The sequence below is a fragment of the Ylistrum balloti genome, unplaced genomic scaffold (genome assembly GCF_031769215.1).
Source record: "Ylistrum balloti isolate Yb309-2 unplaced genomic scaffold, AGI_CSIRO_Ybal_v1 Utg370824, whole genome shotgun sequence".
Taxonomy (NCBI): Eukaryota; Metazoa; Mollusca; class Bivalvia; order Pectinida; family Pectinidae; genus Ylistrum; species Ylistrum balloti.
In genome coordinates this window covers 315805-337441 of record NW_026782476.1, presented here as the reverse complement: position 1 = coordinate 337441, position 21637 = coordinate 315805, and the positions used below count along the sequence as shown (strand labels likewise).

The following is a 21637-nucleotide window of genomic DNA, read 5'->3' as shown; positions in this document are numbered from 1 at the left end:
AAATCCAAGATGGACGCTTATCGGGTATCAGCCATTTTGTTTTTTTGATTCGTGCTAAAATGAACAATGCACAACTATAAACCAAGAGAAAAATATGTATTGAACGTAAGAATGACCCATTCTTTACTTTGTTCTCAAATAATCACAATAAAAGAACTCTTTAGGACACAAGACAGGTGATTTGAACAATCGACAATTATCACATCAGTAACAGTAACTGGTCAGGAAGCAAAGCAATGAAAACATAGTTCTACGCTTATTACATGTAACCTTGTCTGTTGAAAGGCTTTCACGGTAACAGATATAAAACTTTCAACACAACGAATATAAACATTAACATTTTATTAGAGAGTTTATATGAAAATAAAACAATGCATGGATGGTCTGGTTCCGTGATGAATTTTTTGTTTCTTAGGTAGAAATGATAGGAGAGATATGATCTTTATGGACAGTATGTATAATCATCTGTTATCAAATAAGACAGGAGGTAAAGTGCCCCTGGATGTCTCACTGGTATCGGTTCTGACGTCTCTGTCGTAAATCTTCTAAATCTGGATACAGTCTGTCCTGATTTCCACCTGTCAATGACAAAGAAGATTTTCTCTGAGACAAACCATTACACATTTTCCGTTATATTTTAGAAAATGAAATCAATATGAATGTAAAGTATGTAAGCTCAATCATACACAAAACTCAAAAATCTAACCAAACATTTAAATTAAGCAGGTTTTAGCCAAATAACAAGTATGGATCAGATTTGTCCCATTCCAGCCTCACCTGTTTCAAAGAGCAAATTTTATATAAATGCTGGGTATCAGCCCCCAAGGGCTTGAGAGGCAGGACCCAATATGGGTAAATAGTACAAATTCTTTAAAATCATACTCCATCATTGAATTTTGTCCAAATTTGGTCTGATGTATTCTTGAGTGAAGAGGAATCAATTTTGTATAAATGGTTGGTCTAGGCCCCAGGGGACAGGAGAGTTGGGGCTCAATAAGGTAAACAGAACACATTATTTAAAATCATACTTTTCCTGAAAGTTTTGCCCAAATTTTATCTTAAGCATTTCTGAGTAAATTTAATCAGATTCGTATCAGCGGTGGGTCTAAAACCCTGTGTAAAACCCTTGGGATCGGAGGGACAGGACCCATTTAAAAGGAAATAGGACAAGTTCTTTAAAAATCTTCTTCTGCAGGAATGGCAAGATTATGGTCCCAATTTGGTATGAAGCATAAATTGTTTGGCTGACCCCTAAGGACAGGGGTGGGGCCCAATGGATAAATAGGTATAGTGCATGTTACTTTAAAAATTAGAATTTTCCTTTTGTTTAAATGAAGCAATTTCAGTCAAACAAAGCCAGATGAGGGATGAGTCCTATGAATGTCAGGTTTATTTTTCTCAGTAAAACATCAATGTTAGAGCCCCCAATAAACTCCAAGAGAACAATCAGAATCCTTACGATAATTTCAAGAACAAATTTCCAAGCTAACTTTATGAAATGAATGATGAATTAACAAATAAGGATTGCTTAATATGTTTATGCTGATTTCATGTCAAGATAATAAAAATGAAGATTTTGTTGAACAATAATGAAATTCCTGCTCTTTTGTGTGTATTACCTGAAAATAATCGACAGATCACAAGCTAAACCTAGTATATTAGCAGTTAACACAGATTCAATGAGAAATAAGGACAAGAGGACCATGGCCCTTAACGGTCATCTGACAATCTATGAATGGATAGACAAACCACAGAATTCCCTGATGGTAGTCTGATAAATCTGATGAATTCGAATTTTGAACATTCCTTGAAACTATCAGAAAGTAGGTTCTGTGCATGTAAAACAGTTGCACTATCATATTACAAAATGACTACTCAGTATTTTGGTTACTGTGTTGAAGTTTTGATCAGATTGAAAGTAGCAACAAATCACCTCTTTCTTTTCTTTAAAAAAATCAAACTCCAACTGTTTTCCTCACTGGTGTAAATGAAACATGACAAGAAGTTCAGACTAATTGTTCTAGATGAGTTATTTTGGAATTTGGACCAAAACGTAAACATATGTTTGATATCATTGCCACTCCCTGATAACGTTTCAGGTCAAATCTGGTTGAAATCTACCCAGGCATTAAGAAGGAGAAGCATTTTGAAGCAAAATATTTGTCTAATTTCCTTGTTTGGGACTACATCCCCAAGTCCCTAGAGGCCCAATAAAATTTTCTGAATTTAAAAATGATTAGCCAGTCCCTACTGAGGTTACTGACAAAATTTGAATGAACTTCATTCAAGCATATAGGGAAGAGTAGCACTTTAATTGAAGTATTGTCTAACTGCCCTTTTGGAACCCCATCTCCATGTCCTTAGGAACCGAATCAAATTTCTGAATTTAAGGAATGATCCCCCACCTCCAGTGATATTTCAGACCAAATTTGGTTGAAATCCGCCAAGGCATTAAGCAGACATTGTGTTTCAAAGGAAAAGTTTACGGACAGCTAATAGCGCACGACGACAGACCTTGCACGATAGCATCTTGACCCTTTGAGTCAGATAACCTAAAAATGCCTATAATGAAAAGTCTATCTGTTAAAATACCATTTTTACCATACATAGGCTAACTGTTGGATAAATTCATAATGACAAGTATGAATCCCAAATCTGAATTTTTGGTCACTTATAGGTCACTTTAGTATACTGTCTCCTTCCAGTATAAACAAAGAAGTTTTTAACTGTTAATCAGCCTGCCAAGTAGTCTTGATTATTACCTCTGTTCTGACGAAGACTCTCCTCTGTGGCTCTCCGTGTTTGTTCCTCCTCGCTGAGTCCACCAGTGTAGTCACTATAGTCCCCTTCCCCTTGGGCATTCCCATTTGAGTTCCAACCATATCCTCTAGGTGGCGCCCGAGCCTGCTGGTTTGGATCTCTGTAGCCAGATCTTTGTCCTGTATTAACATATCAAAAGGGAAATTTATCTTGAGTGCCCATTGAGCTGTGTGTTATTGTAATTATCCTGGTTATAGTGATGTTTGTCTCTGAATGAATGTCATAAATTAAAACTGCAACCATAAACACTTTGTAAACCATAAAATGAAAATGCAAGGAAGACTTTCAGTAATTATCAAAGCAAGTGGTGAATTTTGTGCACCTAAAGTATTTGAAATAACTTATTTCAGATTGGCAAAAATTTAGACATATGTTACTTTGAATGGTTTATCGCCCAATCAACATCCAGGGTCGTTTTGAGGGAGTATTTCCTTGTAGCAACTGGTGGCTACCTCACTGAACAATATACAGAAGGCCCATTGTATACCATCCTGATCAATTAGAGTAATGCACCTTTCCAAAAGATAAAATCACAACAACAGAATGCAGTACATGGTTTCAGCTTCCTTCGAAAGCCAAACAACTTTTTGGTAAAAATCAGGTTGGTTTTCTGGTACAAATAATACTTACCAGGGCCTGCCCCATAATTGTACCTTGTGTTGTAACCACTTGTCTGGGAGGTGTAAGTGTAGGATGGCACTACAACACAGAGAAGACATTCTATTTTACACCCTGTTAACATGTCAGAAACTTTGAACTCCCACATATGTACCAACTCTGTAAAGGAGAATTTCTCTCAATCTACAAAGGGCAAGACAAGCAAAGGTAGTGAAATGAATAATGACCTCTATTACATATGTAAAGAAATTTGAGCTACAGAGAAGTTATACATTGGAAAAATATAAACAATAGATGTACATGCACTTTTCAGTTCAACCAACTTTCTTCAGTGGTTTGAATTTGATAAGTATGGATTCTATTAAGATTAATACAACAGATATACATTACTTATATCTAAACAATGATCTTAGGTACCAAACTATCTTTAATGGACTTAAATCAAGGTTTTATGTAGAGTAGACCAAATACCTGTGGGTACAAAGCTATCCATGAGGGGTTTCAGTGGACCTTTAATGTAGAGTAGACCAAATACCTGTGGGTACAAAGCTATCCATGAGGGGTTTCAGTGGACCTTTAATGTAGAGTAGACCAAATACCTGTGGGTACAAAGCTATCCATGAGGGGTTTCAGTGGACCTTTAATGTAGAGAAGACCAAATACCTGTGGGTACAAAGCTATCCATGAGGGGTTTCAGTGGACCTTTAATGTAGAGAAGACCAAATACCTGTGGGTACAAAGCTATCCATGAGGGGTTTCAGTGGACCTTTAATGTAGAGAAGACCAAATACCTGTGGGTACAAAGCTATCCATGAGGGGTTTCAGTGGACCTTTAATGTAGAGTAGACCAAATACCTGTGGGTACAAAGCTATCCATGAGGGGTTTCAGTGGACCTTTAATGTAGAGAAGACCAAATACCTGTGGGTACAAAGCTATCCATGAGGGGTTTCAGTGGACCTTTAATGTAGAGTAGACCAAATACCTGTGGGTACAAAGCTATCCATGAGGGGTTTCAGTGGACCTTTAATGTAGAGTAGACCAAATACCTGTGGGTACAAAGCTATCCATGAGGGACTTCAGTGGACCTTTAATGTAGAGAAGACCAAATACCTGTGGGTACAAAGCTATCCATAAGGGGTTTCAGTGGACCTTTAATGTAGAGTAGACCAAATACCTGTGGGTACAAAGCTATCCATGAGGGGTTTCAGTGGACCTTTAATGTAGAGAAGACCAAATACCTGTGGGTACAAAGCTATCCATGAGGGGTTTCAATGGACCTTTAATGTAGAGTAGACCAAATACCTGTGGGTACAAAGCTATCCATGAGGGGTTTCAGTGGACCTTTAATGTAGAGAAGACCAAATACCTGTGGGTACAAAGCTATCCATGAGGGGTTTCAGTGGACCTTTAATGTAGAGAAGACCAAATACCTGTGGGTACAAAGCTATCCATGAGGGGTTTCAGTGGACCTTTAATGTAGAGTAGACCAAATACCTGTGGGTACAAAGCTATCCATGAGGGGTTTCAGTAGACATTTAATGTAGAGTAGACCAAATACCTGTGGGTACAAAGCTATCCATGAGGGGTTTCAGTGGACCTTTAATGTAGAGAAGACCAAATACCTGTGGGTACAAAGCTATCCATGAGGGGTTTCAGTGGACCTTTAATGTAGAGTAGACCAAATACCTGTGGGTACAAAGCTATCCATGAGGGGTTTCAGTGGACCTTTAATGTAGAGTAGACCAAATACCTGTGGGTACAAAGCTATCCATGAGGGGTTTCAGTGGACCTTTAATGTAGAGTAGACCAAATACCTGTGGGTACAAAGCTATCCATGAGGGGTTTCAGTGGACCTTTAATGTAGAGAAGACCAAATACCTGTGGGTACAAAGCTATCCATGAGGGGTTTCAATGGACCTTTAATGTAGAGTAGACCAAATACCTGTGGGTACAAAGCTATCCATGAGGGGTTTCAATGGACCTTTAATGTAGAGAAGACCAAATACCTGTGGGTACAAAGCTATCCATGAGGGGTTTCAATGGACCTTTAATGTAGAGTAGACCAACCAGTATCCCAGCCAGGTGTCCTTTAACAAAAGTACAAATAAAATCCAATTTAAGTCATCTGAGAGTGATATTACAACAAAATATTGAGTAAAACATCCAAAGCCTCTTAAGTTATTATTATGTACTAGAAATAGAGGGAATGTAGTAGTTTGGTGGAGAACATATAATAGTGTGAATTGTACGTCTCAGTGTGGACAGTAAAAGTAATAGTGTGGATAGTACATAATATTGTAAAAGGGATATTTTAGTGCTGTTGTTACATAATAGTAATTAGCTAACATAATAGTATGAAAGGTATAAAACAGTGTGGAGGGTATATACTAGTTTTGAGGGTATATAATACAGTGGAGAGTATATGTATTAGTGTGGAGGGTATATACTAATTTTGAGGGTATAGAATACAGTGGAGGGTATATGTATTAGTGTGGAGGGTATATAATTCTCGTAAATAATAATGGTAAATCAGACATCCATTGTTCAATTTCCATCAGGAGAAATGAAAATGTGTCACACAAAGTGCATCATTAATACTCTAGGTTTAGTGCACAATGAATAGTATGTAATGGAACAAATACATATTTTTTATTAAAAACGTCACACTGCTTACCTGTAAATGAGGCATGAGGGGTGATGATTTGTATGAGAACCAACTCTGCCCAGAAGACCTGGCGACTGGGAACAGGGATGAATCCCATTATATACTGTGTACCTCGGGGACTGTAGTGACTCACTAGTACTTTTAGGGCAAACAGCACACCTGTAATATCAAGAGACTAATGTTAGTTGGTACGAAACATAAGTCACGGAGAGTACTACAAAAAATGTCTCAGGTATGGTTGTATCTGTTAAGTGATAGTAATATTTGACCTTATCTCAAAAGAAATAGTTTTTATACTTTATCACTTATCACGGTGCTGGCAAGGTTGATTTGAATGTGAAATGGATAGCAACATCACATACAATTTATTACCTGAGAATCCAACAGCGCATGTTAACTCATATGACTGGTCATCTGTGATGAAGGTGAAGGCCATATTAAGGGCTACATAGGCAATCCCACTCAGTATTGTAAATATTGCCAAAAGAAAGGCAAAGTATACGCTTTTAAATTTTCTTTCCAGTTGTCTCCCCTTCCACAGCATTGATGCCATATTATAGTAGAGATGTATATCATCACCATGTGTAAGAGCAGCCAGTATCAAAAGCTTCCAGTATCCTTTATACCAGACTTTGTACACACTCATACAGACACTCTGAGGATGGCCAAACCATTTTGGAAGGTCACCTAATTGTAAATATATGGCCACCTGTAAGGCCACTGTCGCCAAGGTGACTGGAGGAATGTTATGTACTCCCATCCTCATCACCTGGGCCCCCAACAGTAGAACTCCAAAATTACCCCTCCCTCCACGCCTCCGCCCTGAAAACATGGTCCTTAAGTTGTTCTGATGCCAACACTTGAGATACTGTTGTATAAATTTGTGTCTTTTGAAACTTTCTATAGTGAGGTGTAATCTTCTTTAACCAGTTTGATAGCATCCACTCTGAAGATACATGACCAGGTGTGAAAACAGTATCTCCTTCCTGAAATGGAACAGGTGAAAAAAATAATATCAATTGAATAGAAAACATCAAAAATACAGTCGGATCACACGGAATGTCGGTGGATTAGTTCTAACTTACGTGTTTATTACATAATAGTTATTACATTTTACAAGTTACAGTATATAAACAATAATTTAGTACGTTATACCTACTACAAATAATACACGTAATTAAACTTTTAAACACTCATACTTCAGATATATTTTCTGAAATTGAAAATAAAAGCGAAGGAATAAAGCCTAAGGCTGGTACCGGGCTACAAAGTAGAATATAGACAGGTAAGTATACATACATATAGTACACATGTGCGTGATCTCTATTCCTAGCAGAGCTAAGTAACTGTGTATAACATGTATATTACAGTGACAGCGCTAGCCTTATTATCATCTATGAAGTATTTCATGAATTGTATCTTAATTCCACGTCACTGTTCTACGATGATAAAACTAATTTGAATATTTCGACAAATGTAAACACATTTACCAATTACGTCATCTAATGTGAAAGTAAGATATGGGCGCCGCCATATTGCTAATGTACATATTTTGACCAATCAAATCATCACACTGACGTGTAGTTCAGTTCATCTTCTAACTAGAGTTGTCGTTCCTTACAAATAGTTCCTATGATTTCCAGTCATCGGGTCTTCTCCATGAGTTTTGGTTATTTTCATAGATTCAAATTAATGCCATTGACATTGTGTTTTTTTTCAAAAGGGGAAATAAAGCAAGGTAGCAGGTATTTTATAAACAGAGCACTTCAGATAGTTCAATGAATTATTAAATGTTTCATTTATTTGTTTTTCCCTACTGAAACATTTTACAGAAGTTGCTCTAAGATTATGAAAAAACAACAATATCTTCCAAAAACGTTTAAGTAAAACTCTGATCACGAAAATTGAAACGTGGAATTTTTCATTGTTGTTCTTGTCAACAAGAACAAAAAAAATCTTGTTGAAGATGTACGTTACCGTAGTAACTTACAGTCGCTGTGCTAGTAAATATAAAGGTCTGTTAGAGATGTGTTATACGTCCATGTTGATAAACACAAACAAATATTCCTTGACGAAAATAAGTTTCACGCAAATGTACAATATAATGCCATCGCTTGAAAATATCTTATTTAGATTTCAGAGGGTTTTTTTTTCAAAATAGAATTAAGATTGTGTGGCCTGACCATTGGTTGGGGTGAATATTTTAAGAGTACAAACGCTTTGTAAAATCTGTGATCCGTCAGTAGATTACGTATTGATTTTCCTGTAGCAAATGTTAAAGTACTACTTTACATAAAGAAAAAAAATCGAATACAATTGCTTTCAATACGGAGTTGATACTTCATACCAGACTAGTTATTCAATAAACGGCCAATAGGAGAAGAGATGGATCTGACATTGTATTTTACGGTTTTGATAACTTGGCACTTGGCATATTTTAATACTTCTACACAAGACCACTTTGTGTGTGTGTGTGTGTGTGTGTGTGTGTGTGTGTGTGTGTGTGTGTGTGTGTGTGTGTGTGTGTGTTAGTCACCAAAGCAATATTGGATATGTGCCACATGGAGAGTATCTTCCTCATTACCCATCGGGTATACAAAGTGTAGTCTATTATTGTTTTCATCGGCGTAGTAAGATTTACATTGTATGATGTAGGTTATTATATAGATCAGTCACTATGACTCTTAACCACTAATTAGTACATTCCTTGTCTTTGCAGTTTCTGGGGTTGTGTATCAACTTCATCCGACTCATATTCTGCTTCATCTAGCAGAGTTTTTTTTTCGAGCAAATTTCTTCTTCCATTTTCATGCAAATGTAGAAGGGTTGAAAAGTCTATCAGAGTACTATTTTACGTCTAAAATAGCAAAGTAGGAACGGATGTGAATTGTGAATGATTCATAGAGATTCGTCTAGCAGGACAGAATTCTAAGTAGTGGCTACTGGGTTTCAACAGAATCATAAATGGTTGGGATATTTTATCAAATCTGAAATAGTTTTAAATCAAATAACTATCCAAGCAAAATGCTGATTTTAAGTTGAAGTCAGATTTGCTTGGTTACAATAAACTCAAAACTGGAAAAAATAGAACCATGCTAAAACACAATAAATTTAAGGTTAGGACGTTTTGTTTGGTAGACTAAGTCAAGTGGGTCAGGATTAAGATGGATCCGGAAACATCAGCTCAGAAAGGTATTAGGCATTACACGTCCAGATGCACTCGAAGCTTATATTCAACACTGACTATGTTTGTCGGCAAAACCGTGTCATTCATAACGACCATAAATGCTATAAAAGGACAAATCCATGTTTACGCTTACATTCCCTATCCGTGTATTTTACATGTGCTGATTATAACTGGGTTTATAATAATAATTATTATTATCTATTATAACATTATCGACCGAGTAATCGGTCAAGTGGAACAGCAGTTTTGTTGTCGTTTCTTTGTCAACAGTAAATTATGATGTCACTTATAAGTTAAAAAAAAAAGAAACAAAAATGTAAACCGATACGGTATTATTCAGTCACCGATATTGTCTCACTTACCACACTCTGACCACACGTCATCCTATTGTTAGTTTACATTGTGGCATTGCGAAGCAAACTTAAATATAGATGACTCGCCATACTGTAAAGACTAACAAGTGCTTTAATTGTCCAGCTTGCCTTAGTACATGCGGCTTTTTTCACGCATACATGTACTTATATAAACGCATATAAACGAACTCTTATGCGTCTACCAAGGTACACCCGTGCACTATTTTGGAATTTAAGGGAGATAACTCCCATACCAGAAACTATACCGAAAGAGTAGCAAAATGACTTGAATGGAAATAATTCGCTATACAGGTATATAGACAGTTTCATGTTTAATGTCAATATCTTACTTACCCAGTCATAAGGACGTATACCCTACCAAAGACAAAGACGAAGTGTATATATTACACAAGTTTTGTATGTTGAGAGGAAATTAAGGAACTTCCTCATTAACCCTAGGATTTCATTTACACTACCAGGAAACCACCCCCTGGATAGTATATATGTACATAAACACCCCACCAATCAATTTATACTGATTCATATGCTTATTTATTCGATCTTTTTATTACGAATAACAATGTATTTGTGATGTGAATCGAACCAATTTTACATTGTAAATGTGGACATTGAAATAACAAATTAGTCAAAACTATTCTGACATTCTATTGATTTTTTATATTGATCTGTATGTAAAATTGCGGTTGAACGTCAGAAAAGTTCGGCTTAGTAAATATTACATTCAGCTGTGAAATTTGATATTCAAATGAATATATTGAAATAGGATTCCGCTATAAACAATCTTTACTCTTGTGATAGATGTAAATCAATAGATACAATTTATAAACTTTTATAATAACAAAGTAATATTTAAAAAAAAATAGAGCTGGGGATTATATAGCGTGCTAGGAGTAAACATTGTAACAAAATGGGACTTAGGCTACAACCGTCTCCACAAACAGTCTGGTCTGGTCATCATATAGGGCGGTCAAACGGTCACAGTCACAGTCTGTTACACCGTTGCGCGGTTTCACATTAACATAGTCAGTGCTTTACTCCAAAGTAACTTCCGTTGTACATTAACCAACACACACGTGTCAGGGAAGGTTTGCCATATGTGTAACTGTAACCACGTGTACAGTGTATAGCGACACACACTCATGGATCTATCATCATCATGGTGCTGTTGACTTGACGGATTATTTAACATTACATCAGATTTTGCCGAGATGTGTATGGGGTAGGTATAAATACCGAATCTACAAACCGTGACTGGTTTGTAGCGATAGATACATAGTGTAACAGTCGTGGGACAGGTGCTCGGTTCTATTGTTCCTTACAGTATATCGAACAGTATGGAAATTATATCACAGTCTCATTTCATGCCCTTTCTCCCGAAATGAAGATTTTAAAATGATTTACCACAATCCGTGATCAGCTACACCGGAACATTATGGTTGTATAAAGTATTTATCAACAGTTTCTGCACGTGACAACGGATGGTATAGACACACTCGTGGCCACTGTATAACGTTGCACGTGTCAGTTGTTGTCACAGGGACTTCGCACGTATATTATGAGCCGTGGGTTTGGATCTGTACCAAGTCCCAGTGTTTGCTATCAATAACATGTAGTTTATCTAACACATATATGATTTCTGAGATGGTTGTGCTGTACCATCCTCGGTCCCAGGTGAAAATTGCACTATTTTCACATGGGACCGAGGATGATCTTTGTACTGTATATTTTGCAATATATAATAATTTGGACCTGTATAGAGGCTCAGCGTGGAGGACTTTGAAACAGATTCAAGTGTTCCGTGAAGTGGCAACTCTGTTTCCTTTCTATGTAATTTAGGTGATAACAAAAAAAATATTTTGAGAGAGAATTCATATCGTATATCCAAAATAGGCTGTAGTATAAGGGAAAATCGTGATAATTTGTCGATAATGTTTTGCATCGTGATGATTTGTCACAACGTGATAATTCGATGGAGTGTAAAATACACATAATGGACTCCGTTGTGTTTTACCTTGTATTATAAATGTAACGAAAACTCCGTCTAAATGTGGTTGTAGCTATGTTTACCTTGCTCTAACACTGGGCTAATATAGAACCACTTACACTCTCAGTACAGGCCACTCAGCTACCTGTATAGACAGTTCAGACACAAGAATATGTCGGTTTTATGGATTTCTATTAATAGAGTAAACCTTGTCACGTTGTAGTACGTCAGCCGTTTAATGTTTGCTTAATTTAATGTTGAAAATAAGAGTATTTATTTTGCGTCCCAAGGACAAACTTGACAGTGAAACGCATGAAAGCATTTTCAGACTACAGTAGTCAAAATCAAATCTCTTCATACAGAAAGTGTCTTCAGATAAGAGAGTCAGTGTGATATTCCTTCGAAGACATCGTATTTTGAAACCCATGACCAATTGGAAACTGTGCCATTTCTCAACCATATTCATGTTATTGTATAACCTGTCGATGCTTCAACTAAAACAATGGCATAGATAGCTCAGGGTTGACGATTATCTGATGACGTCCTTCGGTTTACACCTATAAACGATAGATATCATTTCTGGCGTAGGTTACACCGAGTTCGTGAAGTACAATATAGCATGTATATGTATATTGATATAGCCCAAGGTTTTTGTATAATTGCTGCAGTAGCATATGCACGCATGGAACTGTACTACAAACGATACCGCATTCCTCCTGTATAACGTCCACAAAATGTTCGCCTGCTGTGGTACGAATTGGTGTCAGGAATTGACGAGTACATCTGCATTTTACTTCGGGTATGTACCAATTAAATCGAACGTCTTCACTCTAATGTAAATGTAGACCAGAACATCAGAATTAATTATTTAGATAGGATGAAATAACAAAGTCTACTCTTCATACTTCTCGGGAACAGGGGATTGTGTCCGTCCGCCCGTCCGTCCTTCTGCTATCTTGTCCGGACTCCTTCACTGCTTGTTACTGGAACTTAATATTTTGGGTATGGTTCCTCGTGTTGAGGTATTGTGTAATGTGTCAAAAGTAGGTCACTCTATGCGAACTACACTTTGACCTTTGACCTACATCAAAGAAAACGTTTTCTGGACACTAACTGCACTACTTGTCCTCGGAACTACATACTTGAGGTATGGGTTCACTTTGGTGATGCGATATGCCATCTATCAAAAGTAGGTGATTCTGATGTACATTTTTACCATTGACCCACATCAAAGGAAAACTAAGTTGTCTGAGTTCAATATGCTACAGTATTCGTCACTGAAACTTCATACTTGGAGTATGGGTTCCCCTCGGTGAGGTAGTGTGCCCTCAGAAGACAGTAGGCCGCCGTCTTTTGTTTTGTTTCGTTCCTATTCTGCGAATGACACGTACCAAAACTGTACTCTGTAACTATATATATCTATGATAATTATGGTAATTATACATGGCACGAGCTTAACTGTACATGATACATGCAGGAACTGTTCTTGGTACGTGTCGAAAGTGTACATGACACGAGCTATAGCTATATTTGGTACATGCCGTAATTGAACTGCACGTGAAACCCTCCAGGGTCCGGTATGGTTACATATGTTAGTTTAGTTTAAACATTGTTTTAATACAGTTCCGATATGATTTTACGTTTTGTATTGTACAGATTACTATTCAGTAAGAGTCCAGGAAAGGAGAAGTTCTCTAGTGCCTGTCTTAATTGTACCTCAAAATTACAGGTCCCTGTGTTGATTGTTCCAGATGTTCTCTGATGCCTGTCTTCATTGTACCAAAATATCGCGGGTCCCTGTGTTAGTTGTACCACAAGATCGCGGGTCCCTGTGGCTGTTGTACCAAAAGATCTTGGGTCCCTGTGTCAGTTGTTTCCGAAGTTCTCTAGTGTCCGTCTTCATTGTACCACAAGATCGCGGGTCCCTGTGGTAGTTGTACCAAAAGATCTTGGGTCCCTGTGTCAGTTGTTTCCGAAGTTCTCTAGTGTCCGTCTTCATTGTACCACAAGATCACGGGTCCTTGTGTTCATTGTACCACAAAATTACAGGTCCATGTGTTGATTGTTCCAGATGTTCTCTGATGCCTGTCTTCATTGTACCAAAATATCGCGGGTCCCTGTGTTAGTTGTACCACAAGATCTTGGGTCCCTGTGTCAGTTGTTTCCGAAGTTCTACCAACAAGATCTTGGGTCCCTGTGTCAGTTGTTTCCGAAGTTCTCTAGTGTCCGTCTTCATTGTACCACAAGATCTTGGGTCCCTGTGTCAGTTGTTTCCGAAGTTCTCTAGTGTCCGTCTTCATTGTACCACAAGATCACGGGTCCTTGTGTTGATTGTTCCAGATGTTCTCTGATGCCTGTCTTCATTGTACCACAAGATTTCGGGTCCCTGTGTAAGTTGTACCACAAGGTTTCGGGTCCCTGTGTTAGTTGTACCACAAGGTTTCGGGTCCCTGTGTTAGTTGTACCATAAGGTTTCTGGTCCCTGTGTTAGTTGTACCACAAGATCTTGGGTCCCTGTGTTAGTTGTATGACAAGATCTCGGGTCCCTGTGTTAGTTGTATGACAAGATCTCGGGTCCCTGTGTTAGTTGTATGACAAGATCTCGCGTCCCTGTGGTAGTTCTAGAAATTCTCGGGCGTGCGTTAATCTAGGAACTCCCGGGTCCCTCTGGTAGTATTCCAAATTATTCTGACATTCTGTCGACTTTTAAATATCGTTTGGAGTCGACTTAAGACGGTCTATAAAAATCGATAGAACGTTAGGATAATTTGGATTACTGCGTTCGTGGTACCAGAGGTTTTGGTGTCCTTAGGTATTTGTAACAGAAGTTCTCGGGTCCCTGTGATAGTTATGACAGAAGTTGTCGGGTCCCTGTGATAGTTATGACAGAAGTTCTCGGGTCCCAGTGATAGTTATGACAGAAGTTGTCGGGTCCCAGTGATAGTTATGACAGAAGTTCTCGGGTCCCAGTGATAGTTATGACAGAAGTTGTCGGGTCCCTGTGATAGTTATGACAGAAGTTGTCGGGTCCCTGTGATAGTTATGACAGAAGTTGTCGGGTCCCAGTGATAGTTATGACAGAAGTTGTCGGGTCCCAGTGATAGTTATGACAGAAGTTGTCGGGTCCCAGTGATAGTTATGACAGAAGTTGTCGGGTCCCAGTGATAGTTATGACAGAAGTTGTCGGGTCCCAGTGATAGTTAAGACAGAAGTTCTCGGGTTCTAGTGGTAGTTGAACCAGAAATTCTTGTGTCCCTTTGTTGGTTGTACCAGCAGTTTTCGGGGCCCTGTGATGGTTGTAACACACGCAGCCTCGTGACGTTTGATTTAATGCTGAATCACGCTGTCTGATTCATTAAATCATGTGAATTTACTTCCGCTGTCATTTTCATTGTGCCTTAAACTTGTAACCTATGTGTAGTATGACGGGAGTTTTTGTACGACATTTTACTCTCCCTGTTTATAAGTTGTTCTTGTTATAAATAAAAATGTTTTAAAAGTTTGCTTGCATGTGTAGCTGGATTATCATAGAAATAACTGTTACTAGTTGCACGGACTCTGTGCTAATTGTGAGTGCAGACATACTTATTTGATTTAAATAGGAATGCGGAGATGAACCCAGGATCGTCCGAGAGCCTCTGTTAAAAAGAAATTGATACATTGATACATGTCAAGGACCATTAATATTGATAATATTCAAATATGAGCCCATTGGGCCGGTACAAGTGTCACGTGACATGGTGAGTTCGCATGTGCATACGGATGTGTAGGCCTACTATAGAGATGTAAACATGCAAACCTTCTATACAAGGGTGTAAGTGTCCGACATGTGGATTCACATGCAATATTCTATCATTACATAAATAGGAATACACGTGTATGTACAATATACTGTGATCCGTGATATACGTGTTTTCGAAATGTAAAAAGCTTCTTGGAAACCTCAGCGATGGTACTTAGTGGGGTTAATTGTTCTTATTCCTTCTAATTACAGATTTGGCCACTGACCATTGACCACCCATAGGGTACAAGCTATAGATAGAGATGGAGATATCGATTCTTTGTTGTCGATGTCTTCGGAGTCGAAGACTTTGTGAAGGAGGGAGTAGTGTAGAAGTTGAGAGTACAGGTTGCCTTATGCTAATGGGAATTTCCTTGTGGTCTAGCGGCGGGGTGTCCGGCTAGAGACCGAAGGGTTGCCAGTTCGAACCCCAGCTGTGGCAGGGTATTTTTCCATTACGCTTTCCTGTTACAAAAATGTAGTTACATGTATAAACACTGTTTAAAACAAAGCATGTTGATCTATCTAGGTGTTGGAAAATATACTTCCGGATAACCTAATATCCAATCTAGAACTTTCATCAAAACTTGTAGTCAAAAAACTCCTGCCGAAATTATTGTTAAATGATACTCGTGAATAGCAAGCTCAGCTTTATTACGACCGTAATAATGTGAACGGAAACATGTTTCGTACATATAGACATTGCAAGAATGACGTTATTGTCGAATGTTACGTCCGAATGGACATACAAAGACATCACTGACGTAACCTTGCCCTTTTTCGAGCGAGCTCACTTCCTCTGGTCGCCCGTTCAGCTAGTGGACAGATTTCGTACCAATGTTGACCAGTGTAAAATGGGGTATGAAACATAGAATGATATGACTAGAAACTACTTCTTTAGAAAAATGTTCTTCTGTCATTGACGAGTTCTTTAGCGTGGACACGGAAAATGAATTCATAAATATAAGGAATAATGGCGACCTCCAGCCAGCAAAAGCGAGCAATATTACGATTTTCTTTGATAGAAATGTTGTAGAGTACGAGTCCTAGATGGAAGGAACTGTTGTATGATGCAACTTAATCCTTTGTTTGACTCTGCTGTATCCAGTTCGATATTGATGTTGCAATGTGCTATTCACGTGTGTGTGTTTTTACAATGTTAAAAAACAGAACAGCGGAGTTATAGCACCATTTCAATATTATGTTACTATGTTGTGTATTAAATGTCTTCTTTCCTGCATGTCTCTTAACACAAGGAAAAAAAATAAACAGATGAATACAAATTTGTGCGTTCCGCATTTATTGTAAGTTAGTCATAAAGGAAGAGCGTGCTCGATGCTCGTGATAACGAGCTCGAACTCGCATAGAAAACTTAGTAATTCAAGAAAAACATATCCTACTATTAGAATGTAATTCTATTGTATGTTAATTATTATACAGGTGCAAACCGCATTACGCACGATCCGTCCCATTTACTCAACCATGTGATTCCCGCCGTCTGCCGTAACCAGTGTGACTGGCTTGCTGAGAACCTTTAGGTATTGTTAGATGTTCTACTCGTGTGTCAGTTATCAGGATACTCAAGTCATGTCACGCAAGTCTAAATAACGAAATGATAAAACTATAAATAGAATTAAAAAATAAGGACCGTAATTATTGCACAGTTTAAAAAAAGAACGTTTGAGGATCAATTTGTCTCATAAATACACCAGTCCTTTACAAGATATTTCATAGGTTGATAATATGAAACGACAGGCGGAAACAAAACATGTTGTAAGTTATTTCATCTAAGATGACATTAAAAAAAAAGGTTTAACCTAGGAATTAGATAACTGGATTTCCCTCCTTCGTGTGAATAAACCTCGTTGGAGATATCCGAACAAATGAGTAGATATTACAAGTGTAGGTTTTGCTATACTTGGGGGTATGAAGTATATATCTTATACAGGGTAATTATGTTCGGTACTGTGTATCTGTTTTCCATCACAAAACCTTTCTTGGTCACCGTTCAAGTAAAATATTTGAATTGAATTTGCATTATTTTGCATTAATTGGCACGTGTGTTTGTCTCCTTGCAGTAGACAGGGTGTATTATGCTGACCTATGCTTTCAAAAGCATTGCACATTTAAACTCCGATCGTTTATGTGATCACGGCTCTTTGTCCCCGAATGATAATATATCTAATTAAGCTAAATAATAGCTACCGTTCTATGGCTAAATATACCCGGAGACACTGTCCTAGAGACACACATAACACATATACATTACAACTTGTATTGTATACCTGTCAATGTTGACACAGAGACATACATAATAACAAATATATGTTATAACTTTTTCATATACCCGTCAACATTGACACAGGCATACATAATAACAAATATATGTTACAACTTTTTCATATACCCGTCAACATTGACACAGACATACATAATAACAAATATATGTTACAACTTTTTCATATACCCGTCAACATTGACACAGACATACATAATAACAAATATATGTTACAACTGTTTCATATACCCGTCAACATTGACACAGACATACATAATAGCAAATATATGTTATATCTTTTTCATATACCCGTCAACATTGACACAGAGACATACATGATAAATATAATTACTTATGTGTGATATATGAGACCCATGTCTGTCTACATCTAATACTTGTTGTCTGTACCCATTAATTAGTTTTAACATGCTTTATGTAACTTGTATGGTATATGTACGCAATGCCGTACACATGTACTCGCCTATACACATACTGCTCCTGGTAAACTTTTTATAATTTCAGTACACATTTTGACTTTAAACTGATATAAAATTCCGTATGTATCCTATATCAGTCAGCAAGAAGTACATCAAACCATTTAATAGTATATATATATCTGTATTTTAAAGGACGAGATTGTCGTCGGCGTTAAACAAATCTTAATCGCATGACCAGTCAAGCTCGAATTCGTTTAATTTATTAAGACCAATCTCCGGTCATTCATTGAAATATCACTATTGGCAAAATGGCGGATATCTTACAGCCGTTGAGTTTACTACACAACAACAGTGATTTGAAACAGATTGATCGATTTTGACAGAAGGTTAGTAATTTCTCTTAAATTAATCTGCGACCAGGAGACACTGATTGTAACGTTAATAGTATCTAAAGCACGTAACTTGAAATTAAAGTGTGTGTGGGTGTACGTGTTTCCACTTCAATCTCTTTCATTATCCTCGAAATACCGCCAATTCCGCTCTCGATATTAAGGGATTGAGGCCCTTGGATTGTTAGTACAGCTTATAGAAAGTATATCTCAACCATAGCGAGGATGACCCAAGTCTGTATTTTGAAATTTCCTTCATCTGGTCATCTTGTTGACCTCACGGGATACTGTTGATACGAAGTCCCTGTACGTTTTTCTGTGTTACTTTCAAACTAACTAATGAAGACTTATTTAGGAGGTGTGTTTGATTTCTATCATATAAAATTCAGGCAAACCACGTCGCAAACGGTTTCTACCAACTCGAGCTGGTTAACATAAATTTCCAACCATGACCAGATGAAGTACACAAGGGTATTCAACTAATTATATTTGGTACACTTTAGGAAATCTCGAACGAGAACACACCTGCCAAAAGTAGTACACCTGCCAATTGAACCAGTTTACCTAGCTTTCATAACGTGTACAGTATACTTATACTATACATATATTCGTATGTGACTATTACATATCATATAATCCCATTCGCACGACTTACTTATAAAAGGGTGTATTGCCAAACAAAACGACAATATCAATTTTCACCTTGTGATCAATCTAGATGGAATCCATACTTCCGTTTAAGTATAATTTACTGCCATACACGTGTTAAATGTATATATATATATTGATTGTGCTTTAGGAACGATGTCAACATTAACGCCCTTGTAGAGAACGTTAAAAAGAATGGAGCGAAATGTTTTAAATCTTCCACTTATTTTTTTGTAAATTATAATGGAAATTATGAGTGGGTATATATGAAATGGAAATTTAACATATGCGTCAGGGTTTTTTTGTGTGTGTGGTTTTTAAATTTAGATTCATCGATATATATTCCAATAAATATTAAACGTATTCCGGTATTATTAAAGAAAATGAAATACATTTTTGTAAGTATCAATAAATGTGTGTGTAATTTAAGTCTGATGAAATGGTTCACCATTACATGGTCGTTTCAACGCGGTACGTCATAAATCTATTTATAGAAGCCGCTGATGTAAACAAAGCTACCACGTGACCCTCGGTGTACTGTGTTATGACCTAGTAATGAGCACACAAGAATCAGCTGTTTGCTGTCCCTGCTGATCTAGTAGACTTTAGCCAATCTGTGTTTGTTGAACATTACAGTGTTTTACACAATGGGGATGTGATGTTGGGAGCCTGTTACGTCACTACACGGTAAGAATCTACACTGACATACGGCTCCATAATGGAGGTTCGTCTTTGTTCGACGTGGTGTAGGATGGCGATGTGTATTCACGTTTGTCTGTCGTGTTGCTGCAGGTAACTATCAGTTAATTAACTGGGTTTTATGTATCTATCTATATCCACGTATATATATATTGTTAAATCTAGGTATGGTATTGTCATGTCCGTTTAGTATTTACCCTTTTATGTTAATTGCAGTGTGTGTATATTCAGCTAACAGTTCAGTCTTCACCCCCCGGGCGCGAGCATCTACATGGGCACATTTTATACACGTTTGGTCTCGTACCTTTAACACCGTCTAAATTGCTCATTTATATCGATCACCGAGGTCCGGGTATACTACATGCGTGTTATGAGGTCATGGAGTTCGTCAGCACAGGGGCTTGACTACTTCTAATACGTACATCCTCATTCCATCACGGAAAGATGATAAAAATATGTTAAACTTGATCGTGATGTTCCATTGAATGTTTATAGCAATTCGTGATAGAACGATACGAAAGAAATCTCTAACATCATATATTATGTATGTATGTATACTTGACGTTCTTTGGATTTTAATCAACACTAAACCGTACCCCGATGACGTGTTACATAATATACTGCTAAAGGTACATACCGTGCTTGTAACTGGATATGAAATTGTAATACAATAACATACTAATCTAGTCCATACCGTGCTTGTAACTGGATATGAAATTGCAATACAATAACATACAAATCAAGTCCATACTGTACTTGTAACTGGATATGAAATCTAGTCCATACCGTGCTTGTAACTGGATATGAAATTGTAATACAATAACATACAAATCAAGTGCATACTGTACTTGTAACTGGATATGAAATCTAGTCCATACTGTACTTGTAACTGGATATGAAATCTAGTCCATACCGTGCTTGTAACTGGATATGAAATTGCAATACAATAACATACAAATCAAGTCCATACTGTACTTGTAACTGGATATGAAATCTAGTCCATACCGTGCTTGTAACTGGATATGAAATTGTAATACAATAACATACAAATCAAGTCCATACTGTACTTGTAACTGGATATGAAATCTAGTCCATACTGTACTTGTAACTGGATATGAAATCTAGTCCATACTGTACTTGTAACTGGATATGAAATCTAGTCCATACCGTACTTGTAACTGGATATGAAATTGTAATACAATAACATACAAATCAAGTCCATACTGTACTTGTAACTGGATATGAAATCTAGTCCATACTGTACTTGTAACTGGGCATGAAATTGTAATACAATAACATACAAATCTAGTCCATACTGTACTTGTAACTGGATATGAAATTTAGTCCATACCGTACTTGTAACTGGATGTGAAATCTAGTCCATACCGTACTTGTAACTGGATATGAAATTGTAATACCATAACATACAAATCTAGTCCATACCGTACTTGTAACTGGATATGAAATCTAGTCCATACTGTACTTGTAACTGGATGTGAAATCTAGTCCATACCGTACTTGTAATTGGATATGAAATTGTAATACAATAACATACAAATCTAGTCCATATTATACTTGTAACTGGATATGAAATCTAGTCCATACCGTACTTGTAACTGGATATGAAATTGTAATACAATAACATACAAATCTAGTCCATGCTGTACTTGTAACTGGATATGAAACTTGTAACTGGATATGAAATCTAGTCCATACCGTGCTTGTAACTGGATATGAAATTGTAATACAATATCAT

At 37.2% G+C, this 21637-nt stretch overlaps 2 protein-coding genes across 5 annotated transcripts in view; one reads left to right on the top strand and one right to left on the bottom strand.

The window, feature by feature from the left end:
* Positions 1-325: 325 nt before the first annotated feature.
* Positions 326-7637, bottom strand: LOC132558782 (rhomboid-related protein 4-like). Its single transcript, XM_060223388.1, has 7 exons — positions 7595-7637; positions 6477-7090; positions 6114-6263; positions 5446-5526; positions 3451-3519; positions 2763-2939; positions 326-578 (listed from the first exon to the last, which is right to left on the bottom strand). The coding sequence occupies exons 2-7, from the start codon at positions 6934-6936 to the stop codon at positions 508-510; spliced, it is 1008 nt and encodes a 335-aa protein (XP_060079371.1). The 5' UTR covers positions 6937-7090; positions 7595-7637; the 3' UTR covers positions 326-507.
* Positions 7638-10747: 3110 nt separating this feature from the next.
* The window catches only part of LOC132558779 (monocarboxylate transporter 12-like), a 30677-nt gene continuing 19787 nt past the window's right edge, over positions 10748-21637 (top strand). For 2 of the 4 annotated variants that reach the window (XM_060223384.1, XM_060223380.1), the window contains exon 1: positions 10748-10884. The gene's annotated coding sequence lies outside the window, so the exon portion shown is untranslated. Of the gene's footprint in view, positions 10885-19759; positions 19870-19899; positions 19975-21637 lie in introns of those variants that run through there. The other 2 variants (XM_060223382.1, XM_060223381.1) reach the window with 2 other exon arrangements.

Coding starts and splice junctions, on each gene's coding strand:
- LOC132558782 (XM_060223388.1), bottom strand. CDS start 6,936: ATGTTTTCAGGGCGGAGGCGTGGAGGGAGGGGTAATTTTGGAGTTCTA. Junction 6,264..6,476: donor ATGCGCTGTTGGATTCTCAG/GTAATAAATTGT, acceptor TTGATATTACAG/GTGTGCTGTTTGCCCTAAAA. Junction 579..2,762: donor GAGTCTTCGTCAGAACAGAG/GTAATAATCAAG, acceptor TGTCATTGACAG/GTGGAAATCAGGACAGACTG.